Below are 24,682 nucleotides of genomic sequence, written 5' to 3' on the forward strand. Positions count from 1 at the left end.
TAAAATTCTAAACTGAATGCTGTTTTCTGATGATGAATTGGCTTTGACGTCAGAATGTAAATTATGGGAATTAAAACTTCACCGAACAATAAAAAAACCGAACACGTCGTCTTCGCCGTCGAAGAAACCTTTAGAATTGTTTATTTTAGAAATCGATGTAAGTTGTAATAAAAGTGTAAGGTAAAATGTGTGATTTAGAATCAATTTAATATTAACAATTTACATCCAAAAATTGTTTTTTACCTTGTTTTAGATGGAACTATTTTAAGATATTGCGTCATTTTAAGTTTTTCTTTTTTTAGGGAATCTAAACACAAGTTTAGGGAGCTCTGTTGTTAATCTTTTTGCTCTTGTCAATCTGGAACTTTCTCTGTTGTTATTCTTCTTGCTCTTGTCAATCTGGAACTTTCTCTGTTGTTAATCTTCTTGCTCTTGTCAATCTGGAACTTTAAAATTGAAAACGCGAGAAATTAGATAACGTTTCTTAAGTTATAAAAAGTTTAGACAATTCAAATGACACGTGCCCTCGCCTCTTTTCCACTTCGATGATTTTCAAGACTACTAATGTCTCCTCGTTGTAGATCCAAAAGGTCCATAAGACCTTTCATAGCGCCTGAATTCAATATGTTAAATGTACAGGTGTAGAAAAAGTACAAATCTATGAATATCAAAATTAACATTCAGTTAAAATAAACTAATTTTTTTTTTTATTGGTTTTTAAGACCTCAAATTTTAATGCATGGATTGATACCTTCATATTTTAAATAACTTGGCGCTGCATGACTTGAGAAGTGCTAAAAGAACCTATTTAAAATTTAATAACTTTTTCCGGGTTTAATGTCAATTCACTTAAAGATAATTCTTATAAAATTAAGCTTTGATCTTCGATGGATCTTATTACCTAACTGTATCTCATTCAAATTAAAAGGCTAATAACTTTTTCAGTTACTAAACAGAGTGTTCAGCTGTACAAAGCACAGTTTTTTTTCATACTTTTACATAGGAACCACTTTGGTAAATATGCTGAGCTGCCCGACTTGACATTCTTATCACTTTTAATTTCGAATAATCAAGGAAGAAAACCAAAATAAAATTTATTTAAATTAATTTAAGTTAATTAAGTTTTAAATTAAGTTAAAAATTAAGTTAAAAAATTATTTATAAGATGCCGAGGATCAATGATTTAAAAACTTGTTTTAATAATTTTCATCACGATTTCAAATAAAATATTAGGAAACTGAGTCAACTGTGAAGTGTAATTCTATTTTATTATCATAAAAACCTCGATCGCAAATTATTGTAAAAACCTTGATCGCAAATAAGAAAGAGGAAAAATAGTTTTCACTAATTTTTTTATTTCAATTAAACTGAATTTTTTAGTCTCACTCGAATTTCATGAAGATTCAGTATCAGCAACATCCGATCTGTATTAGTAACATCCGTTATGTATTTCTTAAACCATTATTTGTTTTTCTGTTAATACTTATCGATGTTTATATTTTTCGTAACTGTTCAAATAAGATCTTGTGTCGCTTTTTGATCCACGCGTGTGATATTCAATACTGAGCTGTGTATAAATTATATAAAATATAAATTACTTTTCAGAAATGCATTTAAAATTTTCATTCTGTGGGCACCTTGAGATTGTAAGACCATCTTAAGATTCTAAGAATCTGAATAAAACTTTTAGATAAATTTTTTCTCTTTCGGTTCCTTAAAATAAAATATTTTCTTTATTTCTAATTAACAAGCTTGAAAATCTTGTTAATTAGAAATAAAGAAAATATTTTAGCTTCTTTTATTAGTACTGAAAAGTATTTCTTCGAGCACTTTGTTGAATTTATCTGTAACTTCAAAAAAAATTGAAAAAAATTGAGACACCACAGTGAAATAAAAGCAATTCTGTTGGTTATCATTTTATTGACATGGAAATTTTACGAAACGAATTGTTCGATGTTTTTTTCCGTAATTTATTAGGGAAAAAAGTTGGAGGCAGATTTATACGCTCAGGTTTTCTAAGAAAGTTTATGTTACTATAAATTTTCATATTTAAATTTAAATATTTTTTTCTTTAAAGCGTATTTTTAAATTAAATCTATGTTGAACGCAATCCTTTCTAAATTTGGGAAGATGGATCATGACTCACATTGTGTCTCCTGTGATCCCTGTGATACTGTGATCCCCGAATAAATTAGCGTTTTACTTTCGTTATTTTTAGTTGATATTTATTATTTATTAGTTCGATATTTGTTATTTATTATTTATTAGCTTGATATTTATCATTTATTAGTTGTTATTTTTAGTTCCTACTATTTTTGTTTATTCGTTATGATTTGTAAGCCAACATTATTTTTAACATACATTATTGGTGTTAGCAAAGCATTAAAACAATTTATTTTTTAATCTAAAAAAGTTGCTGAATGCAATTTCTCTTTAAAATATTTCTACAAATGAAGCTTTGATACATAAGCAGCAAACAAATTTTCTATTACACTCAAAAGCTTTTTAACGGATGCTTACATTTCTTAACGGACCTTTAATATAATGATACTGGTACTCTTCAGCTGATTCCTTGTTAACAGTTAACAAATTAATTAATAGGACTTTTCTTGTAGTTGATACTGAAGATGTTGAAAACATCTATTCCAAACCTTTGTAGCAACTCTATCTTAGAACAACATAAAAAGCATATATAAAAATTCTCTCCCCACTTTTAAAAAAACCTCTCTCTTTACTGTCTAAAAACAATTTTTTACAGATTTATGATAAATGATTCTGAGCTACCTCAAAGCCTCTGAGCATGCCTCTCTACCCTCCCACCACTCCCCACACACACCCCACTTTTGAGCAAAGAAAAATGTTATTTTATAAATAAAGTTAATAAAATGATGACACGGCTGCTTAACTCAAGCGTATATATGCCAAGAGAGTATTTATACGATTACGTTAAGTAATCATGCGTACCAATGAGTCGATTGTGCAAAATATGTAGCCTAAAATTTAATTTAAAAGAAAGTTGCATTTGAGACATGGAAATCATCACATGTATATAAATGAAATTATTGTGGCTCTACTCCTGGTATGGGAGTGATTGTTGCACAAAGAATGTTTAGCCGTTCGACCTCACAAAATAGACTAAGATATGTAGACTATTATGGGGATGGTGATTGTAAAAGCTATTCTTACGTTAAGGATACTTATTCAGGTATTACAGTGTGTAAGTTGGGGTGTGTTCGACAAAAACGTGTTGGTAGTAGATGAAGAAAGTTGAAAAAAACTACTAAAGGAGTTGGCGGGGAAGGAAAATTAACAAATGCTACAATTAACCCTCTACAAAACTACTATTGAATTGGTATTGGGCAAAATAATTCAGAAGGTATGAAAAAGGCCATACTTGCAACATTGTTTCATGTATCTTCATCAGCTGAAAATAACTTGCATGATCATTGCCCTGATGGTGTCAATAGCTGGTGTCATTATAAACAGGACAACGCTAATAAAACCTCTACCTACAAACCAAGCACAGGCCTTCCACTCTCAGTTGTCAGCCATTTAAAACCTATATATATATATATCGATCTATCTCATAAAGAACTTTTAAAAAATGCCTTCATGATAAGACCTAAAACCAAAATGAAAGTTTTAATGGGATAATATGGTAGCGCATACCCAAAGTATGTTTCTTTAACACAGTTGGAGTTAGGAGTTTGCGACGCTGTTTCAAATTTTAATATTGGAAGTAAAGCAAGTGTTCTTTTATTTGAAAAGTTGAATATGATTCCAGGAACATATGAAGGGCTCAGTGGAAAAAGTACTCAAGTCATAAAATTACTGTTTTGAGAAAATTTAGTTTGATCAGAGATATAACAATTCAAAACAAGGATTTAAAATGGCTGATCAAAGTAGATTTTCTCAAAACATTTTCTCTTTCAAGGTTGCTCAATCATAACAAAAATTCGTCTAATTTTTGCGGAATATAAAAATCGGACAGCATCAAAAAAAGCAACAGAAAATTTATTCGTGGGTGCAAAAAAAAAAGAAGATGCAGATAACGATCAAGAAAGTAGTCCATATGATCCTGGTTCATGTAACTGTTAATAAGTAACTGTTTTTAAACTGACATTTTCATTGAAAGTTTTTGGTACAATTATGAATATTACATTTAAATGCATTTTTCTCAATATGTATATATTTGATCTTTGGCCTCCCCAGATCTCCCGACCATCCTATTTCCTTAATGGTATGTTCAATTTGCATGAAACTTTCAGCAAATATTTATTGCATCTAGTTTTACAATTGGAACTAAAAGTAAATATTTATTGCCTGTTTTACAATTGGATCTTAAAGTTTTGCAATATTGTTAAAACTTTTTTATTTACCTCAGGTTGATCTTAAAAAATTTTATTTTTTTAATGCACCATTTTAAAAATTTCAGTGTAACTGAAATATATTTTTTTTTTGAATAGTTTTAGTTCAGTTTGTAGATCAACGTGTTATCAACCTTTTGCCAAAATTTCATATCCTAAATGCTTTCAGTTACTGAGAGAGTATGGCCGGGGTGGCACAAACATTTTTGAATGTTGACTATTTTAATTGGTAACCATGACAACTAATAAAATTAATTATATATTTTTAAAAATGTTGTTACTTAGCTCTTTCTCAAAATATAGTTGGTTTTTTTTGTTGAGAGTTATCTTAGTTTAAAAAAAGTTTTGAGGGGTCAGTTATACCTGAAGTGTTTTTTCAGAAAACTCACGAAATAATCTCTTAAAAATGCTGTGGAATCATTGTAAAATAATGTATGTCAACTCTGTGTTTTATGCTAAGCGACCAATCGTTTTCAGTTTCCGATATTTGTTCTGTTTTGCTCTTTATCCAACTTTGACCTTATTTAAAGTTTACAAACAATTTATTTTAAGGTTTAAAATGTCACCAAACAATAATTTTTATACAGAACTAACCACTTAAAACTGTGGTGGCGACAAGCTAGAGCAAGAAGAATTGAAATCTGTTCAACGCTCTTTCTTGGAGAGGGTTTTGTTTACCTTTGTCTGTTTTAAGAAAATAGTGTTACGTGGTCACGTAACATTATTTTCTTAAAGAATTAATGTTATATGTTCACACCACATTATTTTCTGTAGAGTTAACTTTAGAGTTACAGATTCGTCTTGACCGTTTCTTTTTCTTCTTACTGTACGTTCACTTCGATAATCTTTATTATTTAGTGGGGATGATACTTTGTTATTTTATCTGAGTTACATTCTAAAAAACCATCAACTCCTTCGATCTGATTTTTTCCTATCAATTTAGTGATGGATCCACGAATTTTTTGTCGAGAGGAAGTCCCCTCCACCCATCCCCTTTCCTTCTAAATTCCTGGATTAGCGATACACACACACACACATGCTCTCCTTTACTGTAGTTGGTTTAAGGAAAAATACATCTTTTAATGTCAATTCACTTTAAGGTAAAGATTGATTGTCAAAAAGAGAATCCATTATTCTCTTGTTGCCACAATCACTTGATCTTCCTTCATTTTTCATCAAATTCTACCATTCATTCCATAGTTTCATGACTTGAAACATGCAATTAGTGTTTATAGCAACAACATCAATATCCTCATTCTTCGCTTTATTCTTAACATTCTTTGGATTATGTCAAAGAAGTAAGCCATATTTCATAAATTGCCTACAATCAGGCCAGTTTGGTTCCACTAAATAGTGTTGAAGAATGGTCAATTAACAGAAGACAATTGTCATGACAACTGCATGAAGTTTTTTTTTCTCTTTGAGCTAGAGGTACTACTTTACTGTTATTACTGTAATCCTGGTAAACTGGATTCTCTTTTGGTTTTGGTTGCTGCATTTCGCTCCACAAAACGAGAACCTTGCCTTAAGAGTTTTGTATTCATTTGGCAATGCGTCAGAGATTGTCGGAATGATGGTTTAGTCTCACCATCCGAGCTCCCCAACCCACTAGTTTGAGCAATCAAAATTAAACGCGAATTTTTAGACAATTTTTGCATAATTTTGTAAAAAATTGTAAACAAAAAAAAAAAAACTTGGGACGAGATGCCTTTGGGGATGGTCGTCTAGTTTTTTTTGCAAGAAAATAATTAGATTTAACTTTAATGTTTCTTTATTATTTTATGGTATGTAATATATAATACTATGAATATATAATTTTATTGTATATATATAATATAAATAATATATATCATAAAATAAGTTAAAGGGAGCATCTTGCTAACTTTTCCTATAAACAGCAAAGGTCATAGAACTAACGTAAGAGTTTTTTTTTGCATTTCTAAAGGATTAAATAAAAAATGAACTTTTTTCAAAAACTTTTTTTTTTTAACGAATTTAAAAAGGTTGGTTTTCATATCGATTTTAAAATGGATAAAAAAAATTTTAAGTTACATATCACATACTTACACTGCACTCGTTTCTTGTAATTGCAAATAAGATCGATTAGAAGTTTTCAGTCTGGTTTTTCGGTATCATTTTCAGAGATCCCAACACAATCTGATTTACAACTCTCTAAAGAACTTATGTTTCTTTTGTGATCAATTGGCGGTAGAGTGCTAAAATTGAGTTTATCATCTGTCTCTTTTATGGTGAGATCAACAGATTCTGAAACAATTAGATGATTTGAATTGTGAATAAACACATGATTACCGCTAGATATTAAAGTTACTTGTCCAATATCTAGACTAACATCATAGTTAACATTTTCGCTTTCAACACCCGCCATCTTTTCTTCAAATTCTTTATGTTTTGAAATATTTTGTTTGTCGATTTTCCTCTTTAGACTTTTCGTCACTCTTTCCTGTTCTACAGATTTCTCTTCATCATTCTGTACAATCATTTGAGACAATACTTGACTATCACCTAACTTAGCTTGTTCATTGAGTTGCGTCTCCTGAAAATTTTAAAAATTATTTCGTACCTATGTAGGAGACTTTATTTAAAACTAAAACATCAGACATAAAAAAAAGCTATCATTTGATGAAATGTCACCAGCCAGCAGCAATAAATAAATAAATTACTAGTTTCAAGTTATTCGTTTGCTCCTCTTTTAAATATGTCGCTGTTTTGAAATTATTCATTTGCTCCTCCATCATTTTTGTTGCCAGTCTTAAGTCATCCAACTGCTGCTCCTTCAGCTTTAATGCTAAATTTGATTCATTTAAATGCTCCTCTTTTGTTTTAATCATCGCATGCAGATTAAGATTCTCATTTCTAAGCTCATTCAGCTCTATTTGGATAGAATCTTTCTGCAAACTTACATCGCTCAACCGTTCTTCAGCAAGCAAAAGTAGATGATTCGAATCACTCAATGATGCTGTTAAGAACTAAATAAAAAGCAATATTTTTAAGTTCTAATTTAAAGAATCAATTTAGTTCACATAATTTAGTTCACATAATTTAGCTCTCTATGCTTTCATAAGTTAATAATAATAATAAAAAAAATTAATTCATAGATCACATTGATTACAAGTTGACTAAGCAAACATACAACATTATGTTCTCTGATTGAATGCAACTCTTTTTCCAACTGAATACAAAGACCTTCCTATACAAAAACAAACAAAAAATCAATTTTAATAGACATCAATGTAGTTAATAAGACAATGCCAAAGTCATTAGAAGGAGAGAGAGAGAAAAAAAAAATCAGTGAAGAAAAATTTTTTTCACATTTTCTAGCTGCTGTTCTTCAAAGTTTTCTTTTTTGACCAACTCTAAAGAGTCATTTCCATTTTTAACAGCTGTCTTTAAATCAGAAAACCTTGCAATTGAGTTATTCATCTCATATTGAATTGCATGGCTTGATAAACTGTAGTTTGAAATTAAGCACCGATTATGCTCATTGACTTCAGCCAAACGATGGTGAACTTTCTCAGTTTTGACCACTGTATATCAAATCAAATCAATACATACATATACATATATATATATACACATACATACATACATACATACATACATACATACATACATACATACATACATACATACATACATACATACATACATACATACATATATACATACACACATACATACATTACATATGTAAACACCAGTATAAACATACATAAATTTGCCTGAGAACTGCTTCTGGGAAAATTTGTTGGAGTTTATTGTTAATATGAAGAACAATGAAGGATAAAGGAAGAACAATTTTCTCAAAAAGATTTTTTAGAACTAAGAGATTTTAACAAAATTCTTTAAAATTGTAAAGTATTAAGTTATGATATGAAACCATTATAAAAGTGACTTAGGAAAACAAACAAGAAAATGAATGTTTATGGGTGATTAGTTTTCTGTAATGATTAGGCAACTATTTTGTAAAACTTTTTTATTGCAATTTGTTAAATTGATTATTGGCTTGATTGGTTTTACACCAGGAAAAAAATAAGATTAAAGAAAAAGTAGAATTTCAAGGTGAAATCAGCAAGCTGTTTACTGTTTCTTTTAAAAATTTGGTAAAAAAAATCTCCATTAAAGCAAATTATTAAATAATTTGACTAAAAGTGATAAAATCTTTCTAACTCAGCAAAGTCAGAAAGAATGGTTATGATTAAATACAGACCAATCAATACTATTGACAATAGTACATCATATTATGTAAAAAGAGTAATCCACAATGAGCAAGATTCTTTGTATTAAATAGTACAGGTTATCTAAATCAATGATTTTGATGGAAATAAGAAATGAATAAATGATGAAGCATTTTTACTATCACCCAAATGGAAAATTTTTTTGATTGCTCCATCAGCTGAATCAAACCATTTGGTAGACAAGTAGACAAAACCTGATGCTATGTTTTTTTAAAAGCTATTGCTTACAAATCTGGCTGTACTAGGTATCCCATAATACTCCTTGACTGAAATACACAAAAAAGGTGAATCACACACCACTGGTAGTAATAGTGAGGGTTATAAATAAAGTAAAGTATATAATAAAGTAATAGTGAGGGTTATAAATTACAAGATAGATATGATAGCATTCCTTAAAATGAAAAAGAGAAAGAGAGAGAGAAAGAGAGAAAGAGAAAAAGAGAGAGAGAAAGAGAGAAAGAGAGAAAGAGAGAAAGAGAAAAAGAGAGAGAGAAAGAGAGAGAGAGAGAGAAAGAGAAAAAAAGAGAGAGAAAGAGAAAAAAGAGAGAAAAAGAGAGAGAAAGGGGGAGAGAGAGAGAGAGTAGAGAGAATTATCTTCCAAGTTTTACTACTCACAAGTCCACAAGTTTTTTAAAGATACTCTTTGAAGTTAAGTGAAGAGACATCTTTAGAAAAATTTACAACAATAAACAGAGAGCAGAAATTACTTTGTGTGGACTTTTCTTATGATCAAAGCGGGAATGCTCCTAATTTAAACCCAAAAAAACCCACTATCATCTTTCTAATTATAATTCCTGTCAGTTATTTATAAAACAGAACGGTTGAAATAATAAGCTCAAAGCTTATATTATTTTAAACCCTAGATTGATTTTTATGGTTTCACGATTAAAATAAAATAAAATCAAAACATTTTCTTTTGTTACTTGCATTTAATATGTAAATAGCAAGCCATCTTTAGAAATCTGATTTCTTGCAGCAACTTCATAAAAATCAACATGATAATTTTATTAAGTTTTTTTTAAAAAAATATTCAAACCTAAATCTGCAAGGTACTCTAATCTGGTTTTTACACTAGAGAACTGAGATTTTAAATCTTCCTCAACTGTTTGGAACTCTTTTATCTTCATGTTCATATCTACTTTACTTCTTCTTTCTGCACTTAACTCATGTTCCTCAAAACACAAAAAACTTAATAACATCTGTGTGTGGGTGGGTGTGTTTTACATATATATATATATATATATATATATATATATATATATATATATATATATATATATATATATATATATATATATATATATATATATATATATATATATATAACCCACATGAACATTCACAAAAGTAACTTTCTGATAGCAAGCATTTTTGCCTTAAATCTATTTACAGACTACAATACATACTGAATACAAACTCTTTATTACAAACTGATAAGTTAAAGGTATTTTAGAGCCATTCCCAAAAATATTTGCATTATCAGATGCTGTACCAAGAAGTGAACATTTTAAAAGACAAAAAAATTTACTGCAAAACTTAAAAAGAATTATTGAACATAATCAAAATATGATAAGAAATCATTACCTGATCTTTAATTTTTTTCTCCAAGCCATATTTAGCTAGCTATAGGAAAAAAATATCCAAAATTTAGAAATATTGCCCAAATATCCATATGTGAAATAATTAAAATAATTCTATGCAAAATTTTTTTGGAATACTTCAAACTTTATATAAACTTTTTTAGCTGGAAAAACTTTTAACAGTAAACATACCACTCTTTTAAAGAAGCATCCCTTCTCAAAACTTACGCAACTATTTTGTAAAATTGAATTAAAAGCTTACCTATTTTACTAAAAACTTTTTTTTTTTTCTGAAAAACTTCATGAATTGAAATTTTTGATTAATATAAGTGGTTTAATTTATTAGCTACTAAATAAAGATACCTGCATAATCTTAACTAAAACAAATTTATAAGGTAATCCTTAAAAAACAAAACAAAAAACACAATATTTTGTAATTACTTGTAGAGTAAGAACTTCGTCCTTCAAACTATTTATTGCTTTTGAGCTTGATGAGATTGAAATATTTTGAGCTGCCTATATAATTAATCAAATTACCAATTAAATACTAATTTACATATAAAGCACTAAATTTTATAATTAGTAAATGATAGTAATTATGGAGAAATATATTCACAGAAATATAATGCACATTCATTATTTTCTTAAGTTAATTAAGTTGAAGGAAACTCTAGAAACTCTGTAACCTTATCTTCTTCATGAGTTTTTTCTTTCTTTTCAAACTAAAAAAAAAAAAAGAAACAAAATAATAATTTTATTTAGCATTAAATAAATTTAAAAAAAGGAAAAGAAGAAAAAAAAAAATTTTAAACATTTTTACTTCTTGATAAATATTTTGAAGTTCTTGTTTCAACCCATTATTTGATTTCAAGAGCTCAGCTATCTCTTCATCCTTTAGAAAAAATTAAGCTCTTCAAGATGCCTTTTAAGAATGTTTTCTTTTAAAATTTTTATTTAACAAAATCTTAAAAACTTTAAAACAATTTATCCTAAAAACCTTTTTTCTTGTTATTTCAAAGTTCTCTTGGATTAAATTATTAATTCTTTCTTCACTTTCTTTGTCCAAAATCTATATTAAACAGATCTGTGTTAAAAAGGAAAACATCTTGATTAGGATGGAGAAAAATGCACTACCATTGAGAATATCTACTTAGGATGGAGAAAATATTATTACCATTGAGAATATCTACTTATCATGCTGTAGTTAATAAAATGTAAACAGTAAGAAATCTTACTCTTCTCATTCTTAGTTCTTCTGCTGCCTAAAATTACACACAGATTTGATCTTTTATATGATAGGTTGACTAAGTGCACAAATAATTTTTGTGAGCTCTTTTTTTAAGAAAACGTTTTCAAAAGAATTGCTGGTAAAGATTTTATTAAAATCGACATTCATCAGCTAAGTGTGATTCGTTAATTAAAACATACCAAAATTAACTTACCTCGAAAATTTTAGATTTCATTGTTTCATAATGAGTTTTAAGTAAATTTGTGAACTTGTATTTGTCTACTTTCTCATTTTCAGTATTAGGATCGCTTTTAGAACTGAAGTCATTTAAGTTAACAGGTGAAAGCATCTCAGTTTTGTTACAAAAAAAAATTAATTAGTAATTTATGTTTCAAGAAATTTTATTTGATTTCCCGCCTATAAATGAAAGTGAAAGTTATATGCCACATGAGTTAACCATTTTGTGTACTAGAGCGCATCAAACCGAAATATAGTTTTAATAGGTTAAAGATTTTGTAACTTTTCCAGTTTACAAGCCAAGATTAAAAAGCGTGCTTAATAACATATACAGTGGTCACACCGGCAATAATTAATACAGTTTAAGTAACTGTTCAATTATCTTTTGGATTTGCAACCACAGGTTTAGAAAGTGACACGACACTGGACTTCACTATTGTAATGGGAGCTCAACATAAATAGTGAATATTAAACACTAAGATATTTAAATAAAATATCAACTCTATTTTACTACATATAGTTTAGATAAGTATGAAGTCTCAAGAAGGTGGTATGAAGCTGGTATCCTTTCTTCCCAAAATTTCTTATGAAAGACAAACTACTCTTCTAAAGTTACTTATTTTGTCTATTGCTGCAATTCTTTGTGAGTCATACTATTTTATAAAAACCTACTATTATTATACAAACTTAAATAAACAGATCTGTTCTTAAAATATTTAAGCTGTATGTTTTCAATATTACTTTTTTATTTTTATTTTAAGGGCTTATAATGATTGCAAGAAAACAGTTGTCTGTTTCTTTTAACTATTTAAAAAGTTTGCTATTTAGTCAATAATGCCCTATAATCTCCTGTCATTACCCTGAAGTAGTATATAATTATTTTTTTAGTTTTATAATTACTACATGAAGACGCGGATCCAGGAATTTGTAACTGTGTGGCCAAATTTTATTTTCACGTTTGAAATTTTGATAAAAGATCAATATTTTAATATTTTTTTACAGGATTTATTGATTGAATAAAACGTCGGTAATGTATAATAAGAACAGTTGTGGCCATAGCAGGAATCTCTATAGCCAAAATCTGTAAATTATGGCAGACAAATTTAAATTTTTAGGGATATTCCTTAAGCGAAAAAACCCAAAACTAACATGGCTGCCGTTAAATTTAAACTATGTGGCCATTGCCACAAAGGCCAATCCTTAGATCCGCATACATGGTAACTCTTTACTTTAATTAGAATTTCAATAACTGTTATAGTATAGCTCCTAAGTTGCAAATTTTTTTCTAATATTATTGTATTATAACTTCTAATATTATTATATGTAACTTGCAGTAAAGTATTGCTGTTTATTAGTAGTAGAAACAAAAGTTATTTTTTGCTTTAAAAAATATTTATACTAAAAACAATCATAGGCATGATTGCATAGAGTTATATCCAAAGATATACAAGTGCTTGGCAGACAGGGTTTAAACATACTGATTAAATTTAGTTTTATGTTACTTTATAACAATATTTTTCATATTTCAGCTTTCTCAACTCGTTTATTCTCTGTACTTCGATTTGAAAGTGTAATTCATGAGTTTGATCCATATTTTAATTATCGCACTACACGCTTTTTAACTGAAGAAGGTTTTTATGAGTTTCACAACTGGTTTGATGATCGAGCATGGTATCCTCTAGGAAGAATTATTGGAGGAACCATTTACCCTGGTAGAAACAAAACTTAATTATCATTTTCATCCTTTATTAAATTTTTAGGCCTGTTTTCTGATTAAATGTTTTTATTTACAAATCAGATCTTAAAAACGTAATTTAAAAAAAATTATATATAAAGCATTGGATTTGTTTTTTGCTGTTGTTGCTAATTATGAATGGTAAAGTTTTAACAATAAAGTATAAACTTCTATATAAATCTGTAAAGATAAATTAAGTTTTCTAGCTTTTGTAAAAATTGAATTTTTAGCTTGAACTATATTGTGAAAATATACCAGTATTAAAAATGATGAAATTTAAAAAAAAGATACAATGGTATCTTACATTATGAATATATCTGTTTGTTTTTTATTTTCTAGTAAATATTTTGCTGATCATTTAGGTTTGATGGTGACTTCTGCTGCCCTCTATCACATAATGCATTTCTTCCATGTTACAATTGAGATTCGCAATGTTTGTGTATTCCTAGCTCCATTGTTTTCTTCATTTACTGTTCTTGTGACCTTTCTTTTGACAAAAGAGTTAAAAGATGCTGGTGCTGGTCTCATAGCTGCTTCCATGATTGCAATTGTGCCTGGTAAATATCCCCAAATCTCTTAATATTGCTCTTTTTTTTAGCTTTCCATAGATTTATTTTACATTACTTTTTTTTTTAAGGTTACATTTCTCGGTCTGTGGCTGGTTCCTATGATAACGAGGGAATTGCCATTTTTTGCATGCTTCTGACATACTATTTTTGGGTGAAATCTGTCAAAACTGGTTCTCTCTTTTGGTCCACATTATGCTCATTAGCTTATTTTTACATGGTGTGTTTTTGATCCAGTTTTGTTTCTGAGTTTATAAACTAAAGCTTGTCGAGATTGTATTTTACTTATTTAGATTTATCTTAATTTTATCAGTTTTTAATATAATTGCTTAGGTTTCATCATGGGGAGGTTATGTGTTCCTTATTAACTTGATACCAATGCATGTGTTTGCATTGATTGTTACTGGAAGATTTAGTCACAGGATTTATGTTGCTTATTCTACTGTGAGTGTATTTTTAGAGTTAACTTTTCAAGTTTTTTGGAATTATATATTTTTTTTACTGATCTAAAATGATTGCCATCTTTGTTAAGAATTTTCATGCTTGTCAGATTTATTTTTTAATTTGACTAGATGTTTTTGACTTAAATTAAGAAAAGACTCAATATTTTTTAACTTAACTGCACAAGTTTTGAATGACCAAGTTTTATGTCATCAGCTTGAATCATTTTATAATTTTATATTGTGATAGAAAATTATTAAAAAATAAATCTTTTTTTTTTTTTTTTTTGATCAAATGGCTTTATGAAATGCTGTAGCATACCATATGTATACTTCTATCTTGACACTAATGTTTTCCAATGACATAATTAAACAGTATGCAAAACTGCAAGTAATTTGCAAGGGGGAGTTTTTCAATTACTTAATTAATTAATCATTACACTTCCGATTTTAAGGTGTATTGCTTGGGCACAATTTTGTCAATGCAAATCTCTTTTGTTGGCTTTCAACCTGTGCAAACTAGTGAGCATATGGCTGTGAGTTTTTTTAAATCTTTTTTTTTTTTTTACTAAATGTTTAAAGATTTTCTACTCTAGACTTGTTAAATATTTTAATTTGAATGGCATTCAATTTTAGGCACTGGGCATCTTTGGTTTATGCCAAATACACGCTTTTGTGGATTATTTAAGATACAGACTAAACCCAAGTCATTTTGAAATTTTGTTTAAATCACTGGTCATTATTGCTGCCAGTGTTGCAGCATCAGTTGGTGCTATCTTAACTGTAACTGGAAAAGTTAGTAGCTTTTTTAATTAAGTTAAAATTCGAAGTAACTATTGAAATATTAGTATTTTGAATTTTGGATTTTTAATGATCATTTTTAGGTAGCACCATGGACAGGTCGTTTTTATTCATTGCTTGATCCTTCTTATGCTAAAAACAACATTCCAATTATTGCTTCAGTATCAGAACATCAGCCTACAACGTGGTCATCCTTTTATTTTGACCTCCAGTTACTTATGTTCATGTTTCCAGTTGGTCTTTATTACTGCTTTGCAAAGCTCACAGATGCAAACATTTTTATTGTAATATATGGTGTTACCAGCATCTATTTTTCTGTAAGCCTTTGGTGTTTTATTTTCTTGACTTAATTTCTTTCTACAAAACCTTTAATTATAAAAGTTTTATATTTAAAAATATTATTTATGTATTCACTTTTACATTAGGGTGTAATGGTACGTCTAATGTTAGTTTTAGCACCTGTAGCTTGTATTCTATCTGGTATTGGTATTTCTTCAGTTCTTGTCACCTACATGAAGGTAATTGTTAATGTTTATCTGAGTCTTTGAGTTGTTTTTTTTTATTGATATTGGTTTTTTTTTATTGATGTCTATTGGTTTCTAGCATTGTGTACTTTACCTGAATACATGTTTCTAAATATTTTAGCTTTATTATTTAATTTATTGCCTATAGAACTTAGAGGTAACTGTTGCTCAGCCAACTACTAAAGTATCTCATCGTAAAGCTAAACAGCAAGATCCTTCTTACCCTATCAAAAATGAAGTTGCAACATTCATGGTTATACTTATGACTTTTTTCCTTGTAACATATGTATTCCATTGTACATGGGTTACTTCAGAAGCTTATTCTTCACCTTCTATTGTTTTATCAGCAAAGCAAAATGATGGCTCTAGAGTTATCTTTGATGATTTTAGAGAAGCTTACTACTGGTTGAAGCAAAACACTCCAGAGGTTGTTGTTTAATTTTTTTTTTTTTTTTTCTTTTTCTCTCTCAATTGAGCTACTTTCTGTGTTCTGTGTCACTGAAATTCTGCCAGATTCTCTGCATTTTAAACTGTCTCTCTCCAGTCTGTATAAAACTGTGGTTTTGTTCAACCAGGATGCTAAGGTAATGTCATGGTGGGATTATGGCTATCAGATTACAGCCATGGCAAACCGCACTATACTTGTTGATAATAATACATGGAATAATACGCATATTTCAAGAGTTGGTCAGGCAATGGCATCCCCTGAAGATAAAGCTTATGTAATAATGAGAGAGTTAGATGTGGATTATGTTCTTGTAATATTTGGTGGTCTGACAGGATATGCATCTGATGGTAAGATTTCACGTTTATTTGTTTTGAATGAAAAACCTTTTAAGATAAAAAAACAAGTAAAATCCTTAATAATAATTTTAAAGTTAAAAACAACTACAACAATCACTGAATATATAGCATTTTAGCATGCAACAATCACTGAATATTTAGACATTATAGCATGCAACAATCACTGAATATTTAGAAATTATAGCATGCAACAATCACTGAATATTTAGGGTGGAATGCAAGAACCAAACTTGAGTCAAGTTCGACTTGAAATCTCAAGTTCGACTTTGTCAAGTCAGACTTGAAAAATTGACTTGAGCGAATGCGTAAACGAGACTTGAAAATTTCAAGTTCGTGCTTGAGAAAGTCGAACTTGAAAAATAGTCGAGGCGTTGAATTTAGGGCGTTTATCGGAAAATGCACTTCGCAACCAATAGCGGTAATGGATTTTTTTTACGGGAAAAACCTTTTACTGAAACAAATTCCATGTAATAATATTTGTATAGTATACGATTAAATAAAAAGTTAATAACAGTAAAAAAAAAAAAAGTTCTTGCTATGTATTTTTCATCAGAAAAACAAATTCATCTTGGCACTTTCAGTTCCAAATCCTAAGTTGTTGGTAAACAACGGTTGGTCATATGTACCACTTAAGTGATCAAGACAATTTCTCTTGATTTCTCCATTTTAACAGATTCCATTTGAATTAAAATACATGGAAATGTTCTAGAAAATGCAGAATCTTATTTTGACGCTTTTTGGGGATGATACTATACTACAATGTATTTTTATTTATCTTTTTACTAATACTTTAATGAAAATAATGGTTTTTTTTAAAAAAATACTGAGAAAGTTACTTTAAACAAAATTAGTTTTCTCAATACTAATACTACATAATACTATGTGTGTGTGTGTGTGTATATTAGGGATATGACTTTTTAATTTTTTTTCAAATAAAATGTTTCCTGTATCATAAATCGATGAACTTTTACTTAAAATCATGAAAAAAGGCCCAAATAGCTTTCTGCAACAAAAAAAGGTCACCCCCAAAATAAAAATTTGATTTACCATTTTTATACATTCATTTTTGACCGATGTTTTAATCTTAAGCTTAATTCTCAGCTTAATTCTCAGTGTTGCTAATGTGAGCTCAGTGTTGATAATGTGAATAGTTCTATGAAGTACTCTGCGTGTAACTGAGCTAATAAGGAACTACTGTAGCGAACTAAAGACGCTGTAAGTGTACGAAGTATAAGTAGTTGTAGCATTATCGTTAGGATACGGACTGGATTATCGAACTGTTATCAACATTGACTGGATTATCGAACTATAATTGGATTACTATACAGTTAAAGTATTTTATTAATTAAACGACTTTATTAAACGGATATTTACGCTCAGCTATCCGTAAAGTTGTAACAATATTATATGATGTCTCACAAGAAAAGTCATACCACAGTAACAAAGAACAAGAAGACTTGGACTAAAAATTTGGTGAGATTTCAAGAGTCACACAGAAGAAGAGGAAGCGTGGCTGTAGAAGAACATTCACTCGATGAAAAATCCAGAATACCACTTCAATTGCAGATCGTAGGAAGATACCAGTTTCTCGGAGCATATGTTAAAGGAAGAAAAGAACGAATAGACCAAATTTCTAAGGAAATTACAAAATTGTGGGACAATAAACTGAATTTTCCACATGTGTCTGATCAATTGATAAGAGCAAAGCTTATGAAGGTGCTGAAGGTCTATGATGAATGTGTCAAGCGTGGAAAATATGATGTTCTCAATGCATTATTTGACATCACGAAAGTGAATGGCCAGTGGTTATCCTCGGAAGATAAACGTCTATACCACCTACAAAAAGAAAGTAAAGGACAGGTGGGGTACTCAACAGGACAAGTGGCAAGTAAAGAAACCATTCACCCTTCCAAGAGAAGGAAAGTCCAGTCTGGAACAGCAATACCTTCCACATCACAAGTCCTGTCTACCACAGACAGTGGTACTGAATCTGAAAACTGCAAAAGTAAGAGTGAAGATGATGAAGACGACGACGGTGATAAAGACGATGATGAGGACACTCAGAAAAAAACTAGAAAGCACTACAAAAGTAAATTTGCTGTAAGTATGGTTACATCAAGTGGAGTTTCCACAAAGAAAGCTGCTAAAATATGCAATGTATTATCACAATAAGGTATTGGTATTCCAACTCCAAGTCAATCAGCAATTTACAAGTCCACATTCAAAGAGGCAGGTAAATTAAAAAAAGAAATGATACAACAACTTAAAATGGAACAGTGGTCCTTACACTTTGACGGCAAACGAATAGATGATAAGGAATATCAGGTAGTTGTACTTCAGAATGAAAGAACTGACGTGAAACTTGATGCACTGCGTTTAAAAGATGGCAAAGCTGAAACTGTTGCTGAAAAAATTGCCAAACTTATTGATGAATACAATTTGTGGAATTCAATTAAGATGATCATTACTGATACAACAAACGTCAATACTGGGAAGAGAAATGGAGTTGTTGTGAAGTTGCAACGTATGTTTAAATTAAAGGGTGTCACAATACCACAATTTATCGGTTGTCAGCATCACGTACTAGACAGGATTCTCCGTCTAGTGATGGACGAAGAACTTGGGGGTGATACCAAATCTCCAAACATTGAATACCCATTTGTGTCTGAACTGTTGAATAAGTATGATGAACTGAAGGATAAGTTTGTGAATGGAACTGTAGAAATTCTTGATAAATCAGGGTGGAGAGACGATATGAAGTTTTTGTACCATTTAACAAGAGTGTTTAGGTTCTATGAAGAACAAAGAAACTTCCCTCTGATTCACTTTCAGAACATTCCTAATATGAGCAATGCCAGATGGAACTCAAGAGCCATTCTCGCCATTCTGGCGTTCATTCTTATGCCTGAAGCGAGAAAGAATTTGGAGAAGGTTTGCAGGTTCATTTCATATGAGTGGGCAGAACATTGGTTTAGTAGTCAAAAGTACAATGACAATGACTTCAAGAATTTATCTGATGTATTGAAGCCTTACAAAAAGGCATTGCAGTCATTCAAAAATCACTGGAAGAAAGAGCCATCCGTCATCGACATACCACGAAGTAATCAGATAGCTGAACGTGCAATCAAGGTGATGCAAGACCTGTATGCTTCCTGCAGAAAGAAAGACAAACTGCAACTTCGATTCATTCTAAGTAATAAGCGCTAGACTCTTTATGAGACGTGAGCATCATGTGACCCCTGTACTAAACACAGTAGGCCTATAGACACAGACAGTTATGTATATTGTTGTACTAGACGCTTTGATACTGTTAATTTTGTAATACATGTATAATTATATATCACATAATGTTTTTTGTTATATCACAGTACATGTTGCATAAATAAATAAAATAACAACAGGAGTATGACTCTTACAACATCTTCAGCCTTTAATATTCATTTACTGTACAAAAGTGTACCTATTGAAAATTCGATTTTTGGTTTTGGGGTGACCTTTTTTCAAAATATGTCAAAATGAAACATCTATTCGTTCTTTTTACATAAAAGTTCATTGAATTACGATACAGGCCTAGTAGGTTGCAAAAAAGTCATATCCCTAGTGTATATATATATATATATATATATATATATATATATATATATATATATATATATATATATATATATATATATATATATATATATATACCTACACATATATATACCATTAACATATGTAAGTATACCATTTACATATGTAAGTCAATAGAGATCACATATGGAGACAGGTCTTCTGAAATTATTGGGCCACTTATAGAAACAGAAAAGAAAACTTTTAAAAACCATTGATAGCATCTTGCTCATTAACACATGAAAAAGAACAAAGTTTAACGTTAAACAAAAATCTCTTAATAAAAAAAAATACAAAAAAGCAATATAATGAAATTCATGATCTTGATAAAGAACTAATGCAAAAACAAATAGAAATAGATGATATAAAAAAAACTCTCTCCAGAAAAAGCAACAATACAAACAAAACTTTGTGAAAATTTTCACAGTTAAAATTTTCACAAAGTTTTAAAAAAGCAACACAACAGAATTATTCTATGTGAGGATTATTATTTTCTAACAATATCAGATCCAAATTGCTTTTGGAATGTTTTAATTTATCACTTTATTTTTTAGTGAAATTGTTTTTTTCATATATAATACTATTTTGAAATATAAAATGTAATTCTTTTGAAATAATATGTAGTATAAATATTTGAAAATAATGTTTTTGTTATTAGACCCTTTATCCATTATCAGACACAAATTTTTTTTAAAAAAAATAAGTCTGAAATTTGACTTTTGCTTTGTTTCTGCAAAAATATCTTTAGTGAATGCTTTAGCACCACATTCTTCATTGCTATTTTGTATTTCATTGCCTCCACAATAATCATTTTGTAGAAGGGCAATGTTGTGAAGCACAAAACAGGGTATTATTATAGCTATGGAATTTTGCAGTTTTGTTCCTAAGGGAATGTTAAGACAAGGGTATTGTTTTTTTTTGATATACCAAAACAATATTCAACAACAACATTCAACATGGGTGTACTTCTCATGTTGTAATTGTATCTGATTTCATTTTCATTTTTGGGTTAGAAAAAGTTGTCATTAAATATTGTTTATAAGGATAGCCAGAATCACCTAAAACATGAACATGTTGGCGAGCTTCTAAAACTTGTTTAATAGCTGAGTTAGCAAAAACAAATGAATCCTGAACAATTCCAGGCCATTGAACACAAGCAGATAAAATTTCATATGAAGCACCTGCAATGACCTGGCAATTCAAAAAAAAAATCCCTTTTTGTTTCGATAAATTTCTGCACTTTCTCCACAAGGAATTATTATAGGAATATGTGTTCATTAATTGCTTCTATACATCCTGGGAATCCTTGAATTTGGTAAAATCTAAATAATGGTTGATAAATATAAATATTTTCTTTATCTAAGAAAAGTTTGAAGTTTGTATGAAATAGCAAAATCAGATATCCATGAAAACTTATAAGCACTTTTGCTAAATTATCAAAAAATCAGCTTCTGTTGGAAACTTTATGTACTGATATCTTTTGTTAGCCATTTGAATTGAAATGTTCTAAACCACTGGACAAACAGTTGAGTTTCAGCTCTTCCAAATCTCCTATTATTCTCTAAAAGAGTTTATTTATTGTTATAATCATTTGTTGGTATAAAATGTTGTTATTTAAAAACGTAATGTAAAATCTACAATAAGAAGGTGCCATTTTCTGATACCATTTCTTGAATATCTACTCACTTGGAATGAACCAGTAGCATAAAACCGAAATGCAATAGCCAGTTGTTGTACAGTTGAAAGAGGGCACCCTCGATTGTTAACATTGTTGTTAATAATGTCATTAGCTAATATTAAAAAGGTTTTTATTGGAAAATCTGTAGCACCTTTTAAATTCTATACCGTGGTAAACTTCTAAAGGATTAGCTCTGTCAATAATAAACCTTGGTATGTGACTTGGCTTATTTTTTCTTCTTCTTCTAAAATTCAGCTCATACCGATTCATTTTTGAACATTTAAAAAAAAGTTTTTTTAATACTTCATGTAATTGTAACTACTTCTCATGAACTCTCTTTTACTCCTTTTACACGTATCACCTCTTTGTATAACTGCAACTATTTATTACTAAATGGAATTTACTTTTATACTGTATCACAAAAATGTGCCTTAATCAACAGCCTTTTATAATGCTAGGATGTTCGACATTTCAAAAAGCTAATAAACATTTCTAATGGCATCAAAATATGACATGTTGAATCATTACATACGAGTTACAGGATGTTTTAAAAGACACACGTTTTCGCAATGTTAATATTCAGTTTTCTGTAATGAATTCATTTAAAAATATACTTTCACAATGTAACCTTCTAAATTAATTAGGTGAATATGCCCAAGTAACTACTTTTGCTTGTTAAAAACTCATTTTCATACTTGCAAAGGTTGTAATAAGTTATATAGTAATAGTAAAGTTTTGTTACGCATCAGCAAAATGATAATGGCGGTCTGTTTTTTTTTTTCAAGTTTGGTTTCAAGATTGGTCTGGAGCAGACTTGAAAAAATGACTTGAAAATTCAAAAATTCTCGTTTTTCAAGTCTGACTTCAGTTCAAGTTCGCTTCTTGCATTCCGTTCAAGTCAGACTTGAGATTTGAAGTCTGACTTGAAATTTCAAGTTGGGTTCTTGCATTCGGAAGGAATTTTTGCTCTCTCAAGTCTGGTTTGAAGTCAGACTTGAAAAAGGTCTATTTTTAGCGGTTTTCAAGTCTGACTTGAGTTGAAGTTCGCTTTGTGCATTCGCTCAAGTCGCACTTTAGGTTTGAAGTTCGACTTCAAATTTGAAGTTCGGTTCTTGCATTCCACCCTTAGACATTAAAGCATGCAACAATCACTGAATATTTAGCATTATAGCATGCAACAATCGCTGAATATTTAGCATTATAGCATGCAACAATCACTTAATGTTTAGATATTAATAAATTTCTTTGGATGGTACGTATTGGTGGCAGTACTGACACAGGTAGACATATTAAAGAGCATGATTACTACACTCCAGCTGGTGAGTTTCGTGTTGATAAAGAGGGATCGCCGACATTACTTAACTGTCTCATGTACAAGATGTGCTTTTATCGTTTCGGTGATGTTTATACTGAACAAGGTAATCAAATATTTTTATGATTTTTTCTTTTAGTATTTAATTAACGGTAGTTATTTTACATAAGTTAAAAATAATATTTTAAACGTTAATTATTCTATTTATATTTATTTACATGTTTTAATTATAGGCAAGCCTTCTGGCTATGACCGTGTACGAAATGCGGAAATTGGCAATAAGGTATGTATAAACATTCAAATTCTTTCTCTTCGTTTATCAACCTTGTAATATCTAAGTTATTTTAAGAATTCTAATTTTTTTTTTTTTTAATAGAATTTTGAACTTGACGTTCTCGAGGAAGCATATACAACTGAACATTGGTTGGTCAGAATTTATAAGGTGAAGGATTTAGAAAACAGAGGCTCATAGTGGCCATAGAAATTTTTTTTATTAGGAAGAAAGAAAAAATTCTAAATTTCAATGGTTGCTTTTATACTTGGTAATGGAGAATTTATCGTAACTTTTTGATGCAGGTGTTTCTTGTTAAAATGTTATTCGTCAACTTTACAACTAATGATTCACTTTGTTTGGCCACATTAATTAGTTGTAGCTTTATATGGAATTTTCAGAAGAAAAAAAAAATCGATTAAAACTTTACTTGCAAGATTTTTTTGCCAAATAGTGTCATCGTATCGATTTAATTATCTGTTATATCCTCATCAACGTGTGCGTGCGTATGTGTATATGTGGGTTGGGTTGGGGTATTAACGTCTTCTTTTTTTTTAAACTTTTCACCTTTCATCTTTAAACTTTCCATATACCAACTAAATGCCCGGATCGTCAACTTCTTACCATTTTGACACCCAGCGCTGTTAAATTAACATTAAGAATGAAGCTTTGTCAAAAAAATTAAAACCAAACATCAGGAATCATTCATAATTTAATACCATGCAAGTTGTTGAAATTAATACGTGTAAAAAATTTACTACATCGAGACGAGCTTTAAAAAAAACAAGGTTTTATCAAAATTTAGAAGTTGGCGACGACGCAGATTATAACTCTGTAGCACTACAAATTTGTTCAAACAGAAACAGGTAACGTTTAATAAGTAGGAAAAATCTGAAATTCTTTTGTTAATTCTGTAACACCATAACAAAGTCTGTAATATCAATCAGAGTTAATCATTCAGTGATAAAATAATTAACTTTGATCTACGGAAGAAATAAAACTTGATTTGCGGAAGAGCTAAGACAAAGAAAAAGCGAAAAGAGGGCGGGTTAATGGGGGGAGTTTGATAATGCTTCGTAGCCCTTTAAGATACAATCAAATAATAATAAGATAAGAATCAAATCGGTTATATATTATTCTTTCTCTTATTGCTACGAAATGTAGATTATTACGAACGTTCCGTATGTAATTTCTATCACAAGTATGACAAAAAAAGAACTGATATAAAATTGGCTGCTGCGTAAGATTACACTTTTTTGTCACCATTGAAA

The 24,682-nt window shown here is 29.6% G+C and overlaps 2 protein-coding genes across 3 annotated transcripts; one reads left to right on the forward strand and one right to left on the reverse strand.

Annotated features, from left to right (window-relative positions):
• Positions 1-6,361: 6,361 nt before the first annotated feature.
• Positions 6,362-11,888, reverse strand: LOC145188955 (uncharacterized). Of its 2 annotated transcripts, XM_090088052.1 has the most exons (12): positions 11,646-11,888; positions 11,439-11,465; positions 11,201-11,272; positions 11,024-11,095; positions 10,890-10,925; positions 10,645-10,719; positions 10,208-10,246; positions 9,660-9,795; positions 7,698-7,912; positions 7,519-7,575; positions 7,049-7,354; positions 6,362-6,921 (listed from the first exon to the last, which is right to left on the reverse strand). In XM_090088052.1, the coding sequence occupies exons 1-12, from the start codon at positions 11,778-11,780 to the stop codon at positions 6,481-6,483; spliced, it is 1,611 nt and encodes a 536-aa protein (XP_089944178.1). In that variant the 5' UTR covers positions 11,781-11,888; the 3' UTR covers positions 6,362-6,480. The 2 variants fall into 2 exon arrangements, with proteins under 2 accessions (XP_089944178.1, XP_089944179.1); XM_090088053.1 differs by lacking the exon at positions 9,660-9,795 and having other exon boundaries at positions 11,646-11,857.
• A 60-nt stretch (positions 11,889-11,948) lies between these two features.
• On the forward strand, positions 11,949-23,840 carry LOC145188748 (dolichyl-diphosphooligosaccharide--protein glycosyltransferase subunit STT3A-like). The gene is made up of 14 exons (XM_080065223.2): positions 11,949-12,311; positions 13,198-13,380; positions 13,766-13,960; positions 14,041-14,189; positions 14,303-14,413; positions 14,865-14,945; positions 15,046-15,204; positions 15,294-15,527; positions 15,636-15,728; positions 15,883-16,161; positions 16,310-16,529; positions 23,058-23,246; positions 23,374-23,423; positions 23,517-23,840. Exons 1-14 carry the CDS (start codon positions 12,200-12,202, stop codon positions 23,610-23,612), a joined length of 2,151 nt encoding a protein of 716 aa, XP_079921349.2. The 5' UTR covers positions 11,949-12,199; the 3' UTR covers positions 23,613-23,840.
• The last annotated feature ends 842 nt before the right edge of the window (positions 23,841-24,682 follow it).

Source organism: Hydra viridissima, unplaced genomic scaffold (genome assembly GCF_058129835.1).
Source record: "Hydra viridissima isolate aposymbiotic clone 2 unplaced genomic scaffold, HvirCarnegie_v1 scaffold_5, whole genome shotgun sequence".
Lineage (NCBI taxonomy): Eukaryota > Metazoa > Cnidaria > Hydrozoa > Anthoathecata > Hydridae > Hydra > Hydra viridissima.

Excerpts from the sequence above, each read along its gene's own strand:
- LOC145188748 (XM_080065223.2), top strand. The coding sequence starts at position 12,200 with ATGAAGTCTCAAGAAGGTGGTATGAAGCTGGTATCCTTTCTTCCCAAA. Across the intron at positions 12,312-13,197 it reads GTCTATTGCTGCAATTCTTT|CTTTCTCAACTCGTTTATTC; the intron begins GTGAGTCATACT and ends TTCATATTTCAG. Across the intron at positions 16,162-16,309 it reads TGAAGCAAAACACTCCAGAG|GATGCTAAGGTAATGTCATG; the intron begins GTTGTTGTTTAA and ends TTGTTCAACCAG.
- LOC145188955 (XM_090088052.1), bottom strand. The coding sequence starts at position 11,780 with ATGCTTTCACCTGTTAACTTAAATGACTTCAGTTCTAAAAGCGATCCT. Across the intron at positions 11,466-11,645 it reads TGAAATCTAAAATTTTCGAG|GCAGCAGAAGAACTAAGAAT; the intron begins GTAAGTTAATTT and ends GTGTAATTTTAG. Across the intron at positions 7,355-7,518 it reads CAATCAGAGAACATAATGTT|TTCTTAACAGCATCATTGAG; the intron begins GTATGTTTGCTT and ends CTTTTTATTTAG.